We start from the raw sequence: 24,058 nt of genomic DNA, 5'->3' as shown, positions 1-24,058 counted from the left end.
GGAATAACTGAGAGCATTTAAGAAAAGGTGTAGTGAAGGTCTAGTGAGGCAGGGATGTACTAGTGGCAGGCAGAGTAACAATGCTGTGCATGAATGTACTGAAGCTGCACTGCAATCTGAAAAGCACTTCCAGATCTGCCCTGAGACAGAGCAGTTGCTGGGGTATTTTTGTGTATGCCTGCATGCAAGATCCACCATTTAAAAGTAATAGGATGAATAATAACAATTGAACTTAGAGAATATTTGGAGATAGTTTTCTGAATGAGCTGGATGTCACCATTGTAGCTCAGACCAGAAAAAGAAAATTATTAAAAATAGGCATGCTTCCTTGCTTCTCTCTTTTACTCAACCACAGCACAGAGATATTAGGTGACTTGAGCTTCACAGGGCAAGAAGGCTCTGAGCAGCTCTCTCTGAGTGTTCCTCTACTTCCAGAGGCAGGTGAACAAGTGAAGAGTGAATTCACACTTTAAAGAGCAGCGAAGACCATCTTGCCATGAAACCATTCACAGATGAAGATGTAGAAATCTACATCCAGAGCAAGGTAAGACTTTATCTGACCAGATTTTCTGTCTCCCACACTAGGTGTTGATTCTGAAGGGTGCCAAATTTGACAGTTAGTTGCTCGCCTGCTGTCTTCATTTCTGAGACAAGACTGGGTGAAGTTTCATGAGAACTGTATTTCTAATGAGATTTCTAGGTTTCTGTTGCAGAATCTTATCTGCCGGTAGCCTAATTTTTCAAGGTGCTTGTCCTCTTCTTCTAGGTATCCTGAATTTTTGTTCCTGATCTGGAATTCCAGATGTGATACTAGCTGTTAATTGCCAGCATTTAAATCTAAGGACATGTCCTTGTCTCTCTCCCTGTCTGATGGTCTTGACTTGACTGAAACAAGACCAACACCAGGCGTTGCCTCTAAGAAAGATTCATGTAGGAACTGCAGAGACAGACCAATATTGTTAGAATTCAGTCATCAGTCTGTCACCTCAGCTTAGGATACTTATCTATATACCATGATTAAAATAACATGTCTCATTAGCACATGCAGACTGGAATCTCATTTTCTATTTTATAAGATATTCCAGCACTCAATTTTTCCCCCATTATGAAATGAAATAAAACAGAATAAAATCTTCTGTGAAACAATACTGTTTAATAAAAGCTCTAAGTGAGCCATAACATTTTTTAAAGCTGACATGTTTCATGGCAGTACTTAGCTAGATCCTGTTTTATAGTCTGCTTTCCCCAACAAAATGCAAGATACCAAAATGACAAATAATTTCAAAATTAGAAAGTGTAAGGCTTTATTTTCTGTAAAGGGTCACATATTCTGGTACAATGAAGGGGCTGGTAAGAAAGGTTTGTTTTCTCTATGGAAATGTTTTGGTGGCAAGTATGAAAGTTCTCCCAGAAATATACCTTCTTCAGGCATAGGGTGTTGTGCACAGGAAAATCATTCCATGAGAATCTGTTCAGTGAGCTATAACAGTGAATGCTTCTCTGAAGATTTAAAAAGAAGAGCTACAAAGGAGGGAACAGAGGGAAGCCATGCACAGGAAAATGCTCATATGACAGCCATAAGTACAAGGAACAGAAGCAGACTGTAGTTAAGTGAGGCTCATAGTTGCCAATATTTTAGGTTATACTGGAAGTCTGTTTTCTAGCAGCCCTCCAGCTCTGATGGATTCTTAGTTTCTGCCTGCTCCTGAGTCTCTTGTCCAACTTTAGGCAGTTCAGCTTGTCAAATGCTGCCTGTTTTTGGAAACAGGTCAACCACCTGGTGCAATGAATCTCTATAATACCAGAGATTTCATCCTTAAGCCACTCATCAAAGGAAAAATTTGAATGCGTATGGAGTGGATGTGGCTGGGTAAATAAGAGAAAACCCAAATGTTCTTAACAGTTCCTAATAAATCCCAATCCTGCTTCCTTCCCCCTTAATAAAACCTTAATTGACCTTGTTATTCAGGTTTTGTGCATTTTAGCACAATTCCCTGAGTTAAGACCTGGTAAGGAGAATACCAGTAAGTCACAGAAGTGACTGTCCAGCAAAGCCCTGACAATGTCTTTTCTCCCAATGTGTCTGTGCCGGTACCTGAAGTATCTGAGATAAATGCCTTGACTCTTCAGACTCACGTTCTGTTTTCTGATTTTCTGCCCTCCCTTCTGTAGGAAGGTTATATTTTCCAACAGGATGATTAGGGAGCTAATTATGGTTAGCTAATTATAGTGAGCAGCCTCTGTCAGTCACATGCCCATTGTTCTTTTATCCCTGCTCCAGTGATGGGGAGTACACATTGAAAGTGGAGTTTAGTGGTACTCCTTCAACTGTTTTTTTGATTGTATACTCTTATAAAGAATTCATGACAACTTCTGTAGCCTAGCCAGTAGGTGATGAAGGTAGAATTAAATGAGGCCAGGCTGGGTTGAATGGATGGATTGTCCCTGGATACTGGAGGTGGCAAAAAATGTTTCCAGCAGGTGCCCCTTAGAGAGAACAGAGCATGAGCAATGCATACAGAGGGCACTCTGGGTCTCTTTTTTAGCTGACCGACTGTATACTTTTTATACTCTTCAGTTTAAAAAAAGTCTGGTTTTTGTCTAAAAGCTCTTAGAGATAGACAGCTTTCTCTGGCACTCACCATTCACTTGCTGGAAAAACCATTAGGTATTTTGTCAAGCTTATTGGACTGTTCTAAGGAGTTGTTCTGGATGAACAAAAATAAGGTGGAGAAAATAGATACAGTATAGATACAGATGGAGAAGTGCCATAAATGAAAGCTGAGATGAGGAGGTGAAAATGAATATGGGCTAAAATCTTTCAGTTTTGTTTTTTTTTAAAGTACATGTAAGTAGCTAAAACTGCTCTTAGAGAAAAGGATGAATTGGAATGAGGAGGAATGAGGGGGAGGGTGAATTACTAGGGAAATTCAAGGATATTATATAAACATAAAGGACAACATGGTGTTAAGATAGCAAAGAAGCAGGATGTCAAGGGTGGATGAGAGCCCAGTCAAGGGAATATGGTGCTGTTGTCTGATGTATTTCCCACTTCCAAAAGCTATTCAGCTTAGTAAAAATACTGTTAATTTGTTGTCTGGGGGAGGAAGGTATTCAAACTCTGCTCATCTTCAAGTTCAGTATTAGTCAATTGCTGTTCATGGTTAATGGATGTGAGGCAAGCACTAGTCTGCTTTAGTCCATTAAATGGTCCCTTTTTGTGAAGAAGTGAATTTCTTTGTCCTCTTCCAGGCCCTGGGGACACATTTCAACACACTTGAGTGTTTTGGGCTGATAGTTCAACATTTGACATAAAAGTGTCCAAAAGGACTTTTAAAGAAGTACTTGTCAGTGATATTTTTAGAAGAGAAAAGAGAATTGTTCAGGTGCTGAAGAAAATGCTGAGTGAACAGGACACAGGAATTTTGGAAAGCCATAGGTTGGTTTGGGTTGGAGGGCACCTTTAAAGATCATACAGTGCAATTTCCCTGCTGTGGACTGTGACACCTTCCACTGGACCAGGACTCAAAGCCCTGTCCAGCCTGGCCTTGAACACTTCCAGGGATGGGGCATCCACAGCTTCTCTGGGCAGCCTATGCCAGGGCCTCACCACTCTCACAGTAGAATTTTTAACTTATGCTTTTGCTTCCTTTTGGTCTTTGATAATAACAAATAACTGTAGTAATTATGTTTGACTGGCAATTATGCTTTATCATTCACTTCAGTCAGGTGATGAACTCCGTTTCTGATTTTTCTTTTCTTGCCTGCAAACAATAAGGTTTGGTAGAATATGGTGCGGAAAAAGAAGAATCAAGAAGAAAGCAAAAGCTGCAACCAAATGAGATGAAGCAGAGGATCCAAAAAAGAGCAGTAAACAGTCTTGATATTTCACTCTGCATAAGTAATTCTTGTTGCATAAGTAATGACAAATATGTTCATGAACTTCATTAACAGTAGCTGAATTTCCACACTTTGGTACATGTGTAAGGGTATTTGGGAAATATTAAATGCCCTTTACTAACATGGTTCTTTCATGTTCCTCCTGTTGAATCTCCTTGTTCAGATGGTGACAGTCCCCTTATGCTCCCTTCATTTTTAGTCATAAGTGAAGGTTCAGGTTTATCTTATATTTTTCAGAGTTGCCCACCCCTCACCTCAGTTCTCCCAAGACTCAGACATTTCACTGAAATAATTTTCAATAATTCATTATGCTACTACTTCTTGAAGAATTGCCCTTTAAGCCACACAAACACCTAGTTCCCAATGGGATCAGCTTTGGAAAGATGCTTTCACACTATCTAGGAGTAGAGTCTCATCTGTACTTCAGCCATAAAGACAGTGTGGATACTTTCAGTGTATAAGGTAGGCATCTAAATGATGCCACATACGTCTGCCACCTGACTATTGGACAGATCTGTAACTCTTGATGTCCTGTCAGCTCTTGGAATGGAACATATCCTGACTTTGAGAATGGTTACCATATGCAGGGGAGTAACTGGTATTCTGCATCAAATGGATAAAGAATTGAGACTGTAGCTGTAGTTGATAACAAATTTATCTGTGTAATGAACTCCTTTCCTTCCATCCAATGGTGTTGGCATGGAAATATCAATTAATGCTCAATAGTCTTGAATATTGACCCTTTGGTGTTCACAGCTCTGTCTCATGGTAAATTGGTTCCAATACACAGGGAAACAATTTTTATTCTCAGTGCAGCACAAGCACAAATTTCAGGATGCTTTAAGCTGATTTGTCTGCTTCCCACTGGAGACAAAGACTGCAATTACCTGCAACATGAAGTGTCTTTCCTGGAACTGACAGGTGGAAAGGCGGCATTACCTGGTTTCCAAAGCAGTGGAGGAGGTGCAGAAAATCATCCAGCAGCTGACTGCAGAAATCAGCTACAAGGCCGTGCGATTCCAGGCTATCTCCAACTCTGGCATTCACAATGAGAACATTAAGGTATGAACAAGAGCTCTAATGCACTCTCTGGCAGCCTGTAGGCAACCAGAAAATGATTTCTCCATTATGTAAGTGTTTGTATGGGCAGGTACCTCACCCAAAACACCACAGACGATGTGCTGACTCTTCACTGTGGAGTTCTAGTGACTGGGTCATTGGCACTCACTCATGGACGTCTCACAGCCAGAGGAGCATTGAAGAGAGATGGCTAAATCAAGCAGAGCCTCTTAGAGCTGCTGTGTTTACAAACAGCATCTATTGCCAGAGCTGTCAATCCACAAACAGAAGCCAAAGCTCTTTGGGAGACAGAAAGAAAAAGTTACGCAGCAGTAACCTAAGAAAAAATGTTCATGCCTCCATGAGCTATGACCTATATTTTTCACAGGTGGAAAAGCTGTCAACTCACTAAAACAAAAGAAAGAAAAATTAGAAGTCCTTCTTCTGCTATGAACATTTGAAAGCTTCTTCTGAAAAATATATTTTTCCTTGTCATGAATTGGAATTTCTTTTTATTGGGAAGACAAAAAAGGTTATTAGTGGGAGAAGTGAAATGTCTCCCTGTTTTAGACCTTCAGACATGAAAATAATGATGCTCTGTCCCAGTTTTAACAGAAGAAGGCTGCTTATTTCTTGTGACTCCATTACACAAAAGTAACTAGAAAAGACACAAGAAACAATTACAACAATGGCAACTTCAGATGAAAACAATTTTTTTCATCTGAACTAGTTGAAATACTAATGTCAACCATTATACTGAACCACAGCTATTTACAGATCAAAACACAGCAAATACATAGAAGCATGAGGCAACTTTTGCAGCTCTCTGGGACTGAAAGGGAAGAAGTCTTTATATGAAGCTGCTGGAATGGTATGGAGGTGGAGGCAAAATATAATGCCCTGGGACAAAGACACTGAGATTCATAGCTTTCCTGGGATTTTGTGTACCCCAGAGCGTGTGGTCTTGTCAGTAAATATGGCCACAGTGACGTAAAACAGTGCCACATCCTGGTCCATGAGTTCCTGAGTGCCAGACTCTGCCAGCCACCTCTTGTGCTGGAACAAACCTGCTTGGCTAATGAGGTCTGACAGGACCAGGGTCAGGGTAAAATTATTGTCCTGGAAAGCAAAGCAGAACAAAACCACCAAGGCAATCTATTATGAGCAGTAACTTGGTATTATAGTATGCAGATCTGAACAAATTCTGCTTGAAAGAAATCCTCAAAATCTGTTTCCTTAAAAGTGGCAGATCTGTTGTTCATGCTTAACTGAACCCAGTGTTACAAATCTGTGGAGGTAACACTCAGAGGACCTGACAAACTGTCCTGTATGTATGGGGCAGCAAAAAACGAGTTGATGAGAAATTATTTTGGTTTAGGCTGCCTCCCTCCAAAAACTGGAAACTTTAATACCATTGCTGACAAACTTCAACATAGAGGAGACTTGTGTCCAGGGAAAGTCAATGTATTCATATATTCATTATTCCATGTTTAATTTTGCAACATCTTTTTTTCTGTTGGCTAAATCTAAAGGATTTTTCAGAACTTTCAGCTTCTGGCTAAAAGGAATCAATTTAACATGGTGAGACATCTAGATTTGTTGAGAAGCCTCAAGCTCCCTTCTAAATATGAAGGGCTGAGTGGAGAATAGTTAAGAAAAGTGTTCAGGTATTCAGTGTTTTCCTGTGACCCATGTAACAAAAAGTCATGCTTTAATGAAAAACCTGAATTAAAATTCAGAAGAACAAAATAGATTATTTAATTGTTTAAAGTTCTAAGTGTTTGTTTTTGTTGTGGCCCACTATTTTTGGAGCTGTCAACTGTGCGAGGCTGATGGAAAAGCTGTGGAGGCTTCAGTAAAGTTATAATGAAGAGGTCCAGACTGATCACTGGTACTGCACTGCCCAGTGGCATTGCCAAGTGTTTAATCAAGGTGGGGGCAGTGGGGGGATTTTCCTTTAACAAACTCCAAGCATCCAGGGAAGCTTGCAGCTTTGCTCTGTGAATGAATGACCTAGCACATGCTTTCTCTCTGTTCTGTGTACTTGTCTTCCTTTCTGCTTCTCTCAGGATCAGCCAGCTTTACTGGCCAAGTGGTCAGCTATGCTTCGGAGGAAGCGCCCATTCCACCCATCCATCCAGGTACAAAGCCTTCCTGGTGCCTGACAATCCCTGTGCTTGCTTCCTCCGCACACACCCTCTTCTCCAGACAACTGCACCCACCACACTGATCCTTCCATGACTGTTTTGTCCTCTGCACAAGAGCTTGCTTTTTTTTTTTCCCCTCAAAGCATAATTATATTCTTTCTAACCTACTGTTTCTGTCTCCCTGGAACAGCCTGGCCAGGGTCACAAGAATGAGGTTGTATTTAATTTGCCCAGCATATTCTAGACAGGATTTTAATACAGCAGAACTGGCCACAAGTTACACACCCCAGAATTGGAGACTCTTGCTCGAGCCTGTGACTTTCTGGGGCCCGTGGCCTGCACATGGTATGTGAGACCACTGTGTGACAGAGCATAGGTGTGGGACTGGGATTGGTTTAGGCCAAGAAGACACCAACTGCCCAGCTTTACAGTACTAATCCCAGCCTTGTGCATTCTGTTGTTTTCTGGTAAGCCCCAGGTGGAGGACCCTTGTGACTTGCATTTGTAGGCACTCACATAACATGTGCAGCTCTTCCCTTTGCAACCTGTTGGGTGCCAGTGCATACAAGACAGCATTTTGGTTGGGGGGAATGGTTGTTTACCTGCAAATGTGGCTGAGGCAGTCAGAGGAGCAGTAACTGCATGACAACCATTGTATTTTTTCCTTACGGAGCCTACTGCTCTGTTTCTGAGCTGCCCACAGGATTTCTCAGCCCCACCAGACCTGATGTGTGCAGATTAGCTTGATCTTCAATGTCATCCTTTCAGCAGCCTCCTGCCTTTATGGTTTATATTTGACAAAAGAGCAGCATCCTGGTGTTTTCCTTGCTGTTTCTGTGCTTCTGGCTGGCCATCTTTTATTTTCCAAATCTCTTGCCAAGGAGCAGAGAAGACCAGCTGCTTCCTGTGAGAGAGAGGCAGGAGGTAAGCATAGCAAGGCAGCCCCTGCCCTATGGTCCCTGAGTGAGACAGACACAAGGAGGGCAGCTGGGCCAGCCAAGAGTCTGGATCATCAGGAAATTCTGCTGGTAAGTCAGGTCTGAGGTCAAGCCACTCCCCCACTCACTGGAGCCCAGGACTAACCTGAAATAGGGGTCCCAGACCCATGGGCAGAAGGTGTGGATAGAAGTCTCAGAAAGGCTGCTTAGGGATATTAAAACTTGTTAGTGCCCTCAGGGCCCTAGCACCTCTGTGGTAAACTTTAAATCAGCTGAGCTGAGCTGAGGAAGGCTACCAGAGTGTTTTGGATTGTTACAGGAGAGTGACAAGCGTGTTTCATTTATCGTGGGTGTAACCACCTCACAGCAGTGGCTGTCACTTCACATCCTGCTCATGCAGCAGCTTCACTTTACTTATGCCAGTGTAAGTTAGGCTTGGTAGCAAATGGACCTGAAAAGCTCCTAAGCCAACATGGTAAAAATCGGAAGGAATTTGAACTCACCTTCTGGAATCACAACTGCTAGATGCTTCCAAAGTAGCACTGGACATGTCTGGCTATGCCCTGGGCCAGACAGATGATGTTTTGTTGTATTTGAGTCACCTCATTCTTTCCTTGCAAATACGTCTCAGAACTGGATTTTATTGGAAAATGGTTTTTCCCCAAGTGAGGCAAATGAACTGGCTTGCAAACAAGCCTGTTTAAGGCTTCCTTGTCCATTGGCTGCTGCCTCCATCCTTACACTGTTTCTGTCATGCTCATCAGGAGATGCAGTTCCATTATTACAGCAGGCCAGGACCTGGACTTGTTTGTGGGAGTTTCTCTGAGCCTCTGTAGGCTCAGGCATGTCACTTGCCTTATGTCTCTGTCCCTTTAAGTGTCAGTCAAACAGAGTGAAACACTTGTAAAATTAATGGGCCATAGCCTTATTTTGCTAATGTCTGTAGTGCATTTTGAAAGAGATCAGAAAGGTACACTTTTTGCCATAGTTATTACTAGCATTGGACTCTGGGCTTGTCTCAAGTAACAATTCTGAGATAATAACTAGCACTATTTGGGTTTCCCTTGGTTGGATCTCAAAACATATTCTCTCATGCCTTCCTGCTCCTTGGAAGCTGCTGGTTATTACATCTCAGGCAATTGCAGACTAGAAATAGCAAGAGAAGGGGGAAAACATGGCAGGTGTGGTGGCAAATCAGCCAGTGAGCTCTTATCTTCTAAGAGCTTCACATCAAATGCCTTCTAAGACAATTTCCTTTTAGTCTGCATGCCTCCAAGGTAACCCTTAGAGCGGTCCTGGCTGTGCTCAGTTAGTCCCATCATACCATGGTTTGTCCTTCTTTTCCAAGCTCCCAGTTTAACCCAGTACTTCCTCAACCCTGTTTTCCTTACTTTAGCTCATGGATCTGCCCTTGTCTCCTCTCTCAATCTCTCTGAACTCTCCCAGGTGTTAGCACCCAGCCAGTTCCTCATCACAGTTCCTCTGCGTGGCCTGACGGGTTACAGGGAATGCCAGGTACGGCACTGGCGCTATTACACCGTGCATGGAGCCAAGCTCCTCTCCTCCGTGCGGGACCCTGAGGAACTGCATCAGTGGCTGGAGGTGGAGCAGTTCTCAAAAAGCCTTCAGCAGTGGCATGAAGAGGATGTGAACATCGAAGGTGATCTGGTTCCAGCCAAAGTCCTTATCGTCTTCCGGGAGCTGGTGGAGAAGTCTATTGTCTCCTGTAACCTCTCCAGTGAGTTTGGTGGGGACAAGTGTGAGGGAATCCATCATACACACACAGTGTTTGGCTTGTGTGCTCAGAAGCTGAGAAAACTCTCCCAAACCACGAAAACTTCAAGCGATTGCATTGACAGACACAGGCCTGCATTGAAGATAGAATTCAGTAGTTCTTGGGCTCTTTGTACCAAGATGTTACTCCTTTCTTAGGAATTTGGGTAGAGTCTCCAGCCACATCACCCTCTTCAGCTAAGAGACAGCCCAGATTTTTAGAACATTTAGGAGTTTGGGAAAAAAAAAATCTTTCTCTACTACATCACCTGCAATATATTTAAATTATTAGGGAAGGCAGTATAGCAAAATTGGATACTGGAAAGATGTGTACATCTGAGAAGAACGTGTTTGAAGATATTTATAGGGCAGATAATGCTCTGGGGAAACCTTAGCTGCCCACAGGTTTCCAGCATGGGATGGTGAGAACTAAGTAGAAGGACTTCTACTGAAGTATGTTGGACAAGTGCTCTTCTCCCCAGTGTCCAAGCTACTCCTGTGGTGCCTCTTCCCATAGCATGTTTCCAGGATGACTTTATTCATCAGTAGCCCAATGAGTCTTCTGTATTTCAGAGCAATAGAAGCTATTTCCACTCATCTGATCATACTCTGAATTGTAGTCACAGAAAAAAAAAAAAGTTAAAGTCAAGCTCTGCTAGACAATGGCATTTTTTTCAGGAAATACTTGTTATCATAGGATTGGAAAAGTGGATAGGAATGAAATTTCACCGTTGAGGCTGTAAATACCAGCTGGAACAGGCTTGCTTCTGAGGCTTTACTTATGTGAAAGCTTTTGTGTTGGGCAGCAGTCACATTTACAGTCACATCAAGTTCTTGAGTGAAAGTTGAGTGTTGCAGGAAAGGTACTTGCAAGGACCCCAGAGAGTGGAGTTTAGGTTGATTATTCTGATGCCTTTTTTGTAAGGTCCGCTGGGAGGAGATGAGCTAAGATGAAGTCAGGAGAATCAATTACCTTTTTTTTTTTTTTCTGTGAAGAATGGACTTCCCTCATCCCACAGTATGGCTAAAGTTACAGAAAAACTTCACTGATTTCTTCACTTCCCTGTTTTTCCATTATTTCAGCATTAGCAAAATCAGTTTCTGAGGTGTCTCACTTTTCATTAGTGGAAAAATAGGTATAAGCATTGCAATGCTTTTGGAAAAGCCATGAACATATTTACATGCTGACACAGTGGTTGCTCTAACACTTTTCAGCTGCTAGAGATCCTTGTTGGGAGCTTGGGAACAGAACAGTTCCTGTTTTGATGCCAGGCTTGGCTCAGCAGGGACATAGCACATAGATTTTCTGAGGTTTATGAAGTTCTGTTTGGGATGGACTCTACTCTTTGCAAGGTAATTCACCCCATGAATTGCTCCTTAGCCCATGCCACTCAAAATGAGGTGGGAAAACACTCTGCTCTTTAAACTGCTTATGTTCATCTTCTCAGGCTTTCATCATTGGGTTAGAGGATGAACACGCAATTGGCTCAGATGGCAGAGCTGAAGGGACAATGATCCTCCCTCAGTGACTGGGACAGAAACTTCTTCCATGAATTCAACTGGACCAACAGGAAACATCCTACAAAGTCCATTAGTTGCAGCTTGCTTTCCTTTCTGTACTCTTAGGTTGTTTTGTTCCTGGAGATGAGCCACTCTTCTTTCACACTGAGGAAACTTCTTTCCTCCAAATCACCTTGGAACTAGCTCTTCTTAAAACTCAACACTCAAGTGATGTATAAGTTAGTCTTTTCTGGGTGACTGCTCTGCACAACAGACCATAAATTCTGGTATTGTCTTCTGTGCAAGTGCATCTCCAGAAACAAACTTTACAGATACCCCACAAAACATTCTGAATGACTGGCAGTGCTAAGTGTGATCTGGCAAGGGTCTGATCTCAGGTTCTCTGAAGGAAGAACATCTTTAGATAGGAAGTGTTCATCTGGTCCTCTCCAATCTGCAGTAATCTCCTTGTAGTGTACCATTAGAAATGTTAGGTTGCATCACTTGTCTAGCTTTATTTTTAGGAACCTGATCCTAGGGTTTAAGAGGACCCACAAAGGGGAAAAAAAAAAAAGCATTATAATTGAGTGTAAAGTTAAGAACTCTGGTCTTTCATCTTCCTGTTCTCATTCCCCAGGATAGACTTACATTGATATAGGTTTTTCTTATATTCTTCATGTGTTATTGAAGAGAAAGTGTTAAGACAGACCAATAGAACTGCAAGGTCGTAGACAGCTTCTTGCTTGGCTTGTGGAAAACGACCTTTTTATCTATATTTTTTTCTCTTGTTGTCCTTTCACAGGTAAAGTGACAGTGCTGGAAAGCTTCAGCTCAGTGGTCCGTGTGGCTGTGGAGACATCGGAATCCCAGGTTGAGGTGGAGCTGGTCCCTGCTGTGGAGATTCCAACGTGCTGGCCCGAGAAAGCCCGGTGGCCTCGTTGCCTTAAGCGTTGGCCTTCTCAGGAAAAAGTGCAATGCATCAAGGTAAACAGTGTAAAAAACACCCCTAACTCTGGGATGGAACTTACCTCTCAGGTGTCTGACAGTGTTTTACCAAAGGAAGAACTGCATGGTGATGGCAGTAGGGTTAGAAGATGTATTCTCTAAAGAGAGAAGCAATGTTTCAAAATATTCTGTCAGAATTTATTTCGATTTTGTTTTCCCCCCCTTACAGCGGTAAATTCTGTAGAAAAATCTGAGTTAACTTTTTATTGCATGAGTCTCTAGCAAACAGTTCTGCCTGCATCACACAGCTCTGACATGCATCATTCTTGCTCTGCCTCATGTAAGACTTCAGCAAATGGGCTGGTGTCTTGCAGTTTTCTTTCCAGCTCAATCCCATCTTTCCCTACAACACTCATGGCTGGATTCGGGCACTTCAGTTCAGCCCCAGCTGCCAAGTTCCTGCAGGTCCCATTTCACCTTCCAGTTCTGCTCCCCTCTTATGCACAACCATACACTTTGCTCCACAGCAAAGTGCCTGCAGAGCTACACCTCTGCTTTTGTGGCACTGCTGGTACTGTGCCTGATGGCTCTAGAACAGGATCTCCCTGCAGTAACTGATACCAGCACACAAGGAAACAATGCAAAATGCATGTTTATTCAACTAAGAATTAAGATAGGAGCCCTCCTCATGTTTGCTGCCTCTGCTAACCCTGTTTAGAACAGGCTTTGAAAGATGTCACACATGCTTTTATAACCTCAGTCTGCATTGCTGGGAGAAGTTTGCCTCTGATTTGCTGTCCCACTTCCCCGTCCTTCCACAGTCTCTGGGTTTCGACCTCCTAGCCCGCTCTAATTATCACTGGCAGCTGTGCTTCTCCCGTGCTGAGCACATCCTCATGGAGGGACTCGATGAAGATGGAGGTTGTCGCAGGAAGTGCTTCAGGGTCATGAGGCAGATGAAGGAAGATGTCTGGTGTGCTGGCAGTAAGCCTGTCATCACAGCTTATCACCTTCAGGTAGGCATCACCCTGATACCTACCTACAGTAATGGGATCTGTTGCAGTGGCTTCTGTCCAGTGATGCCAGAATGTTGTGGTGTAAATCAGCCTGTGTAACTTCAAAGGTAACTGTCAAAACTGCTGTACCTTTTCATTGCTTTGTGGTGGCAAGGAGTTCTCCTATTTTTCGGATATCTTGTTCACCATTTAGGCTGTGAATGAGGGAACCTGAGCATAGGAAGAGCATGGCTTTGAAGAATGTGTGGGTTGAGATGTGAAGGAAGGCTGGTTCAGGGAGCTTTAGTCCGATTGTAACTATTATTAGTCCTAGTTGGCTTGAAGTGGAGAAGGCAACTAAATATGTGTTCCAAACTTCAATAAGAAACTAAGGCCTGTAGGAACATTATGACTGCAGCAACATAAATGGAGTTGAGGCCCCTGCTCTGTTTTGACTTCACATTGTACTGTTGTCTGTAATTCCACACTTATTTCCTGCTTCTTGACTATCCCAGCCATCTATACCCATCTCTCGCTCTGGTGGAAGGTAGTGATTTTTTTCTTTGTAGATATGCACCAAACAAACTGTCTTAGGTAAGCATAATTAATGAATTAGGTGCAAACTACAGTTCTGGTGGTGTTTCACTTGGGGTAGGAAGGGAAAAAAGAGTTAAAGGGGTGGTGGCATCCTCCCTGCACCTATTTCAGGGTTCAAGATGGCTTCAAACAAGATTTGTGAAGAAGAGAGAGAAGACTCTATGAGTGTGAGTGTGTGCTATGAGTGTGTGCCCACATCTGACAGCTGCAGACACCAATGGGCCACAGGCAGCACCATTTGTTAGATTATAGATTAAAAATCCTGTTTTCTGGGCCTTCTTCCTCCTGGAGTTGCCAGGGAGAGGCTGTACTTTTTCCATCTTGAAGCCTCAAGCCATTAGGTTCCTACAGTAGTTACTGATCTTTTGGTGTCCAAAACCAGATGCAATGCTAAGGTTTCTCATAAAGAAAAAGCTGGTGACCATCAAATGCTGTTATAGTCAGGGCCCTGTTCTAAGTCAAGATGGAGTAAAAAAATAATTGATGAGGCTGATGATAGCTCAGCTGAATGCAAAACTCCTCAGTGCCTGTAAGAACAATCTGGTGGGAAAACTGTCATATGTAAGACAAAGTGGAAACCCATTTAACCATTGGGAACAATGTTTTTCCCTGGCTGAAGGAGCAGATGTGCAGGAAGTGCTGTTGCACGAACTCTTGATTAAAGTAGGAAACTATTCAGAAGCTCTTCAGTTCTTTAGTGTAACTATAGTTCTGACTTTTATGGCAAGAGAGGATTTGTTTACCAGACAGAAAGAATTTTTCAAAATTACTCACATTAAAAAGAAAAACAGGAAAAAAAGAAAAGAAAAATGAGAGAAACAGTCAGTGGTTAAACCAGCAGTTGAGCAGAGGCTTAGTGTTAGGTTTCTTCACATCCTCAGGTTCCCCTTGTCAGGGGTATCCAGCAATTAGGATAAACAAGATCCTCTAGCACAGAGGAAATCTGTATCCCAGAAGCTCTGAAAGCCAGAGAGGACCACGTAATTGCACTTCTTTTGCTTACCTGCATAGAAACTGAGATCTGGAATTTCAAAAATATCTAGGTACATTCTGGAAGCCAACTCTGTGCAGTAGGTAGAGAGCTGGCAGTTAGGGACATAAATGCTGGGGATAAATCACTTGCTTGGGCACCTGACTGAAAAAGCACCACTGCTTTCCTTACCTCCAGAAACTCCATTGGAACTGCTGCCTGCTGAAGTAGTGTGTCAGAAGGTAACTGCTCTGCAAGTCTTCAAGGAGCAGCTCTCAGGGAGTTATAGCTTGAATTCCTCACTATGTCTTTATTCCCTGGTGACATTCAAGAAAAGGCTTTGTGGTTATTGCAGCTGTGAACAAAAAATTTTTCACATTTGAAAAACTGTTTGAGAAGAAATTTGTCAGCAGTACAACTATAGGTGAAATTCTACCTCTGTAGAAACAGTCAAGTTGAAGGCTGTGGTTCTGCCACCTCTCAAAATGTCTGAGTCCCTTTTTGGGTAGTTGAATTTGCAAAATAAAATTGGGATTCAGAGGATAGTTAAGGGACTTAGCAGAATTATCGAACACAGAATAGGTGATTTTGTACTTTAAAAAGTTATTTCAGGCTGACCAAGGCAGTCAGTATGGTTTTTTTGGTACAGTAAGTCTAAGTTCCTCAAGAAAATTCTTCTCAGTCATGGGAAAGTCTGAGAAAATGCAACATAGGCAGTGTAAAAATAATACTGTAAGAGCAATAATCATATGCATTCTGTTATTTTAACTATGTATTTCTCAAATGTTAAATTGCATAAAATAATTTTAGAGGAATAGAATATAAGACATGAAATATCACATGTCAGAAAAAAACAGGCAGCATTTGACCAGAAAGCAAGCCTTGCACCTGCAATGGCTTCTTGGAATCTCAGTCTGTCTAGGATGCAGATTTTCATGTATCTTCAGCACAAATACAGCTGAAGCTAACAAATAATTATGTTGATCTCATTATGCTCTGTCCCTCCTTGCATCTACTGGCTCCTACCCTTGCATAATAGGCCATTTTCTACAGCTTAAAATGCCTGGCATTTCTACAGAGCCTCCTGCTGGAAGATGGCAAATAGGCCAAGATTATTTTAGTGAGATCATTTTCCTTGGGCTCCTGGCTCAGTCAGTGGAGAGTGGCTCCTCTGGAGAGAGATCCTAACCAGGCACCTCCAAGCTGCTCCTCCTGGTCAGCTGGGATCCCTCCATTGCAGAAACGTTAACACAGGGAGGTAGCAGCGTGAGTCTCTGTGATTTCCAAGGCTGCCAGCCACTTACCAGCACTAAAAATGCCTTAGTAAGCTGTGTGAGCCCTCGACAGAACCTCTAACACATCTTCTCTCCCATCTGCTTCTTGCAGACAGTGCTATTCTGGACGTGTGAAAAATACCCACGCACCAAGGATTGGCGCTGCTTCCCTGAAGCCTTTCTGAGGCTGGTACAGAAGCTGCACAAGTGTGTAAGCCAGCACTTCCTCAAGCATTACTTTCTCAAGAACACCAATCTGCTCAAATATGCCAACACCAGTGACCTGGACCTGGTGGCCAGCAAGCTGGCAGTCTTCTTGGAGAACCCTGTTTTGTGCCTGGACTAAGGCAGGCACAGGTCATGCCCCAACCCTGAGTGGATCCCCAGCTCCGCTCCCCACCTGTGGTTGCTCCCTGTGTCCCCCCAGTCGATGTTGCAGCTGGCTCTGTGAGATAGTTGGCACATGCAGCGCTAAAGAGAAGTGTCGAGCTGGCAGCGGTGGGCGGTGAAAACTGATGGGAGGTATCACTTGATGCCCAGCTGATCTAATTTGCTTTCAACAGTGACAGCCTGCCTGGAAGCTACAGCCAGTGAAACCCAACTTTGTGTGTCAGTCAGAGCAGGCAACTGCCTTGTTCTGTGTCTCCAGTCTTGTGGCACCTAGGCTGAAAGGCAGCGCAAAGGAGTCTCGCTCTGCTGCCTCTGTAACCTAGCACATGTATTGTTGCTGCTCTCACCTTTCTCACAAGGACAACGGGTTTAATTGCCTGCCTACCTCACAGGCCAGCTCTGCAGAGGGGCAGAGGAACATTTCTGAGGTGTTCTGGAAGCTGGAAGCTTTCTCAGAGGAAATTCAATTCAGGGAGATCCTGCTCCAGTAGGAATCCAGTAGGAATTTAAACATGCTGCTAGTGTTGAAGAGCTCAATGGAAGCAAGAAGAGGAACAGTGGGTTTTGCCTCTTCATTTTTCTCTCCTCCACTAATATTTTTCTTCCAATTGCTTCAAATATGTCTTTTTCATGTTTGCCTTTGCCAGTTGTGTTAGTGCCATACAACCAGGGGGCTTTGGCAGGGCAGATTTCACTCCCATCCCTGGCTCTACCCAGCAGGCTGGACAAGGAGCAGGTCTTTCCCTACTTCTTAACACCCATGTATTTTTGGGTGCCGTGCAGAAGGAGAGTATTTTTCAAAGGCTCTTAGCTCCAAGACTCCCAGTTCTTTTAATTTTTTGGATGTTTCAAAACAAAATGGATTTTAGTATTTCAAAAGAACAGAGCTTTAGAATTAATATAAAGAATGCTGGGTTTAATATTATTAAATTGCTGAAACTAAACAAAGATAGAGGGGATTTTGGGCTTGGTTTGGTGGGGTTTTTTTTGTCACGTCTGTGCAGGAAAGTAAACAAGTCCTTTGCCAAGGGGGCTGGCAGAGGTGGATTTGCATCCCGCGCTCCAGGGAGTTGCATAAGGCGCATCCGCGGCGCGGCATCTCCCCATTGTGGCAGACTCTGGTACAGCCACGGGTCTCCAGCACAGCCTCTGCCTCTGGAGCAGGCTGTCTACAGTTTCTGAGCAGAGCAGATACGGGTCAGGAAGGATCCCAGCTGTGTATTCCTGGTCTGGTCGTGGTCCTGTGTCTCCTGCATCAGATCTTACCATGTATAGACCTGATCGCACCGTGTAAACCGGCACCCGCGTTGCTCCGACCCTCGAATACCCTCCAAGCCGCCTTTCCACATGGGAAACTGCATTGTATGGAACTGTTTCCAACAGTTAACTTCTCTTGCTAAACCTTTGTTCTCCAGGCTCCCTAAATGGGACACAAGTGTCAGTTTCATGATGACACCTCCTGTTCAAGTGTGGCTTTCCTGTTTCCTGTGAACTGAGCTGTTCCAGTAACACGCAAGGAGATGCCAATCTGCCAGGCAGAGTCAGACAGCTGTGGCAATGAAGTAATGTCTCCTGTTCCATCTTGATTTTGTCTTGTAGTTGAAGGGCTGGCTTCTGAAGTTAGAGGAGGGCAAAAACAATTCAGACTGTTTGACGACAGTGCAAAACATTCAGAGCTGTTCATCCCAAATTTAATATTTTACTGCTCTGATATATGGTTCTTGTGGGATTTAGTTGTGGCTGTTGAAAAATTTATCTCCCTTTATAGCTGTGTGAAAGAAATGTTTCAGTGGTGATACCTTAACTTGGATGCAGCTGTGTATCAGAGTCCTCAGCTGCTGGGGTTCACAGCCTGCTGTGAAGCAAAACCACGGGCATGCACCGTGCACTGCACAGCCATGGCATGGAATGTTCCACTGCTCTGCCAGAGTGGCAGCCTCTTACAGCCAGCAATGACTCAGCAAAGCCAGGAAATAACCACAGAACGATGGACCCCTGCTCTGAGCCAAGTCTGATCAGTTTTTGCTGTTTTCTTGTTTACACAAGAAAATGCATCAGGCTAGCATATGCTGGGGCAGAAAGTATCCTGAAACACGGAAGGAACATTACTACTGACCACAAAGATACAGGAACAGTCCTGCAGCTTTTTCTCCAGAACAGCAAGATGTGATACAGGTGGCCACTGGCAAAGGGAAAAGGCTTTGAGGAAAGCACAAATGTGTTCATGGAAGCAGTTGAATACAAGAATTAATTCCTTTCAGAGACATTCTTGAGATACTGTCTTACATCATCTCATGCAGGTCTGCTTGGGTGTGTGGGGTTTTGTTGTGAGGCAGTTTTTTGTGCTTGTGGGAGAGTTGTGCAGGAGGTCTCTTATTAAAAAAACCAAACTTGCCAAATATATTTATCACATTTCTTACCACAGTAAACTTTCTCCAAATAGCTTTTCACTTTATACACCAAGCCTGACTGCAAAATCATGGCCTTATCCCAAGATTTTCCTCCAAAAAGAGATACCACATTGTGTTTTGGCTGCAGAATAAGTTTTATGTTTTTCATATTTATAATTTCTCTTTTTAAAAGGTGAGCATCTGGACAAATACAGACTTTCTTGAAATAAGTTTAATCAAAAGTTCTTTGTTCAGAATGTCTGGAAGGAATGTGATGACCATTTTCGCTCCCTCTCTCTTTCATTGCTTTCATGAGTATTTGCTGCATTTTCAGCCCTCACCACAGTCAGCATTGCTCCATCTGTCAGAAATTTCAATTGAATGTGTTGCTCTGACATATAAAACTGTACAAAACTCGTGATGTTTTGTCTTTTTACACAGCCTGCCTTCTAGTCACTAGAGGGCAATGTCTCTCTGAAGCACAAACACCGATCCAGGATCTTGCTCTTAAAATCAGCATCTTATTATTATCATCGAGCTGAGACAAATGAGCTCGATTGATTTAATGCTGAATTCTGTTGCCAAAAAGGAGAGAAGAGACCATGGGGGAGCTTTATAATAAATGGCAAGACTTGAGTAAAAAGTCTCTAAATTCTGGAAGCCCTAAGAGCCAGAATATGGATTTATTGTTTCTGATAGGCTTGCAGTAATTCCCAACAGCCTTCAATTGGGAAAGCACCAACAAGCAAAGTCCAGGCAGGGTTCTGGGAAGGAGGGAACTTGCAGGAATAGCCACTGGCCTGCTCCATTAGGGTCCTGCCCTCTCTCCATTGGACTAGGCCATGACTCCCATGTGTGCCTACCCCTTAGGCTCCTCTGCCTCCCTCTTTTCTCCCTCCTCCAGGAAAACAAAAAAATTCTCGGAACAAGTTTTCTGATGCCACCCCTTTGGCTCTGATGGGAATAGTTATTTTTCAGTGCACATCAAAGCTCTTTTAGTTTGTGGGACCCAGGTGTACACAGAGGCCATTACAGACCATCTACTCACCCTCACTTACACTCCATCTTCAGTTTGAAATGGTGCCCAGCAATGAAGTTAGATCACCTTGCAAACTATGTTCCCAGGGGGAGCAGCCTGGCCTCTCTGAGCAAAGCTGGAACATGGACAATGATAGGCAGGATAATTTTGCCTTCACTCTAAATATTTTTCTGCTTACCAATGCTAGGATTTCTGGTTTTGAAGAGAAACATATTTTTTATTATTATATCCCACCCCCAACACTCATCTGAGGGTCTTGCAATGTCATGTGAGATAGTGACACAGCAGCCAGTGCTCAAATCATGGTAAGAGATCCCACTCACCCTTTCAGGCCAACCTGTGCCATTACTGTAGAAGGCTGTGGTGCCCTTGACCTCCTTGGCATCTGACTTCTCTGGCTGGAGTAATATACACAATTTCAAAGGAAATTAAACAGCTCCAAGTAGCAAATGTGTTTTAGTCTATTCTGACCCAAACCATTGCAGCACAGAGAAATGGACGACGCTTTTATTAATTGTACCTTGTGTTAGTTGTACCTTGTGAGTTCTGCTTCAAGCAACATCTTTGAACTGAAAGAAAGGACAGGATCAGCACCTGGCTTTGAAAGCATCTCCTGGATGGGTGATGAAAAATGCACAGATGCCACCAGAAACCAAGCTTATGGAGAGTACAGAATGTATTTTTCATAGAAAAGATTGTCTAATTTACCATTAGCATCTTCACAAATACAAATTACAAGGAAATGCATTAAGGAAAGAATTAATCAAATTGAAAGGCTTTGTAGTAATTAGAAAAAAGAATGGCATCTTCCTAGGCTCCCCTGGGTGGTGGTAATTACCAGCTGCACAACTGTGGCTTATGCTACTTAAAGATTTCTGGACTAAAAATCTTACTATCTTTTTGTTTCCATTCTTAGAAAAGCCACTCTTGGAATCAGGCAGCAACACAAGCCAGCAGCTCCGAGAAGCATGAACTGAGCCTGCTTCAGCCTGGGAGGGCACCACTTTATGGGCAGGGTGGTCCAGAGCCTGATCCCAAGCCATCTGTGGTGCATCTGGCCCACCACATTTTTCCTGTTGCCTTGGAGGAGATGGGCACCATTTGTTATCCAGCAACTTGAAAAGCCAAACCTCTTGTGCCACAGCTGCAGGCAGCCTTACACCCATCTGCTTCTGCAGCACATCCCAGCAGCAGAGGGCAGGCCATAGCCCTTCTGGTGACAGCATTGTCACCAACACAGCTGGGGGACCTGCAGGGCAAGGCTGCATGCACTGCAGCTCCAGGAGGCTAGCTAATGCATTCCAGGGGAAAAGTCTGGTTAATTCAGGAGAGCTGAAAGAAAGTCCAGTTTCAAGCTAGTAGTGAACAAAAACAAAAATGCAGTTCAGAGGAGACTTTAAAAATCCACGGTAAAAATTACTAAGGAAATGAACGTCAATGTTGAATTCCTAGGATCCCATTTTAAAAGGATGAGGACTAGGAGGAATGTCATCAGCCACCAAATCCATCTGCTGCTCTTCCTGATCCTTTTCCCCAGATTAACCAAGAGCAAAGGTAGGTAGATACTTTCAAAGGTTGGTAGATACTTTGCCCCTGGCTCCCGAGGCAGGCAGATTATTTCAGACCCACACAGATCATTAGGAGCTTTCTTTGAACTTTCAGCCTAGATGTGCTCACAGCCAGTGCAGTCTGGTTTGTACCAGTACAGATCAAGCTGCTACTCACCCTCCATGGGGTTTGCTGTCTCTGCAACCATCACAAGGGTAATCATAAGCTCCCTTGCCTTCAGCTGAGCATGAGTAGATGTGCCAGACTCTGTGGTCTCTTTCTCTCTGATAATACCTCTGTTCCAGTCTTGCTCTACACTGAGTGTTATTCCAGTCTTGCTCTACACTGAGTGTAATCCATCTCTGCACAGATAACCAGGCTGGTTTGCAACGTTCTAGATGGAGTTTCATCAGTATCTCCTGCAATGGCATGTCAAATTGATAGTACTAATCCATGCAGTATAACCCCTGTGCTGAGGAGGAAAGAAAACACAGAGGTCAAGTTAAACAACTTAAAAAACAATTGCAACTTCAAAGGAAGAGTGACTACAATCAAAGATTTCCTTGGCAAACCAGGTTAGGCTGGTTGAAAGGCTTGCTGTGGTCTGGTTGTCTTGGAAGTGAACCATGTTCCCAAGGCCATGGGCCAACAGCTTCATCATCTCCATAAGACCTGAGCTCAGGCCAGAATCAATGAGTTTGCTCCAGCCTGGTCCTCTCTGCCTTCCCCAGGCAACAACCAGCTCTGGCCTGTAGTTCTCCCACACTTCTTCCCCTTGAGTTAGTGGTAAACACCATTCCTCTTTGTAGCACATACCCAGCTTTTATCACTAAGCTGAAGAGTTTGGCTGTTTTCTAGCTGTGTCATTAAAATGCCATAGACTGGAGAGGTAACAAATCAGTGACCAGAGCTAATAGCAGCAAAAAGGATTAAATGAACAATGGATCTTGAGTGTAATTTATGAATGCCATTAGCCACTGAAAGGGAATTATGTTTTGGCTGCAGTTCTGAGGGGGAAGGGTGGGTCTTATCTAGGCAGGAAGAAAAAAAATGTCTGATTGCATTTGGATTAACAAACAACTATATTGATTTACCATGTGATACATCTTGGGGGTTTATGTTTGGATCAGATGTAATAACATCTGACTAAAGACAAACTGTATTTTCTCTGCCTTGTATTCAGACCCTCATGGCCAGACAACACTGTGGTCACATCTCACAGCTGTCAGTCATGGAGCATCTGCCACCCTGCCTGATAGAGCACGGCTCTCCATCAAAACTCTTGCAGAAGGGCAGGTCTTCTCCTCTTACAGAAGAGACACAACATTAGTTTCATGTCCATCCTGGGGATGGGACTGAGCAAGCAATGCCTTTGTCTGCGGTGTCTCTTCTGCCTTTGGTTTGATAACTGACACAGTATCTCATTAAACCGCTTAGCCTGGCAGCTGGGGCCATTTGTTAGAGTGTGATATGAAGGTTCATAATCAGATTAAACCTCAGGATCATATTGTGGAGACAGAGATTAGACTGGAGAATGAAGAGGAAGTTTAATTTTGTATGACAGTGCAGAGTTGCCTCTGCTTGAGGTGGTAAGGAGGATTAAAAGTGATTGTGGGGGCTCCAGCTGAGGGTATTTGTTTTGTCTGTGTCCCTGCTCAGTTTTGAGCAGAAGGGTTTCAGCACCCACTTTGAAATAGGGAGTAGCTCTGCAGCCACCAGCCCCTCACTGCTTCCCTCTACTCCCAAATGAGGCCCTGAAGAGGGGGCTTGCATGGGAAAGGAAAGCTCAGCAGGTGTAAATGATGCCAGAAGCCAAAGCTGCACATGCACTGAAGTGTGGTACTTCTGGGAGGGGCTTGCCCTGGGCAATGGCCACTTAGTTATCATCATCTCCGTGCTGGAGGCCCAGGTCCTTGACTTGAACAGCTGTTCCCTGGGTCCTTCCTGTTCCAGTGCATTTAGCACAGCATCCAATGAGTCCTCCAGCAATCTGGGGACAGGAGGCACCCTCAGCAGGAGCCCCACAGTGAGAATATACATCTAGGAGGTCTTCTTGTGATCACCTCTGAGCTGGTTTGGCTAGTATTAGAAGTAGCATAGAGAAAAGTTGGCATGTTGAGAAAGGCAGCATACAGATGGATTTTTGGCATCTGTGCCACCAGAGAGAAATGACCACAGGTCAGAGCAGCTCGGTCTCTGTTGTGAGCCCCTTAAATAGACAAGTCTCAGGAAAGATTCCAGCTATCACCAGCTTTAGAATCAAACTCAGACCTTTGCAGCTTTGGACATTATATACTCACATGATCACATGTACACCCCATCATGAACAGTGAAAACAGTGGGAACATATAAATACACTCATTTTCAAAAATGGTGGCTAGGCCTAGTCCTATCCCAAATGAAGTAAACAGATGTTTAAAAAGAGGAGATAAAAATGAGTGTATAAATTTTTTACAACTGTACCTAAGACCATTGTAAGTTCTGTTCCTGCACTCCCTCTATTACTTGTTCTGAGATATACTTAATGAATAATATATTCTCTCACTGGCTTGATCTTTTGCTCTGATATTGTACCCTCTATCTTCTCTTTTGT

At 43.5% G+C, this 24,058-nt stretch overlaps 1 protein-coding gene across 1 annotated transcript; it reads left to right on the top strand.

The window, feature by feature from the left end:
- The first annotated feature begins 440 nt into the window (after positions 1-440).
- MAB21L3 (mab-21 like 3) lies at positions 441-19,476 on the top strand. The gene is made up of 7 exons (XM_071433289.1): positions 441-544; positions 4,822-4,962; positions 7,029-7,100; positions 9,491-9,782; positions 12,120-12,301; positions 13,084-13,278; positions 16,211-19,476. Exons 1-7 carry the CDS (start codon positions 497-499, stop codon positions 16,442-16,444), a joined length of 1,164 nt encoding a protein of 387 aa, XP_071289390.1. The 5' UTR covers positions 441-496; the 3' UTR covers positions 16,445-19,476.
- The last annotated feature ends 4,582 nt before the right edge of the window (positions 19,477-24,058 follow it).

The sequence above is a fragment of the Agelaius tricolor genome, unplaced genomic scaffold (assembly GCF_023055355.1).
Source record: "Agelaius tricolor isolate 1412-34295 unplaced genomic scaffold, bAgeTri1.0.p SCAF_9, whole genome shotgun sequence".
Taxonomy (NCBI): Eukaryota; Metazoa; Chordata; class Aves; order Passeriformes; family Icteridae; genus Agelaius; species Agelaius tricolor.
This window is presented reverse-complemented; position numbering and strand designations above follow the sequence as displayed.

Bases quoted from the DNA above. Each gene is read 5' to 3' on its own strand.
- MAB21L3 (XM_071433289.1), top strand. From the start codon at position 497: ATGAAACCATTCACAGATGAAGATGTAGAAATCTACATCCAGAGCAAG. The intron at 4,963-7,028 runs GTATGAACAAGA...TGCTTCTCTCAG, and splicing joins TTCACAATGAGAACATTAAG to GATCAGCCAGCTTTACTGGC. The intron at 9,783-12,119 runs GTGAGTTTGGTG...GTCCTTTCACAG, and splicing joins TGTCTCCTGTAACCTCTCCA to GTAAAGTGACAGTGCTGGAA.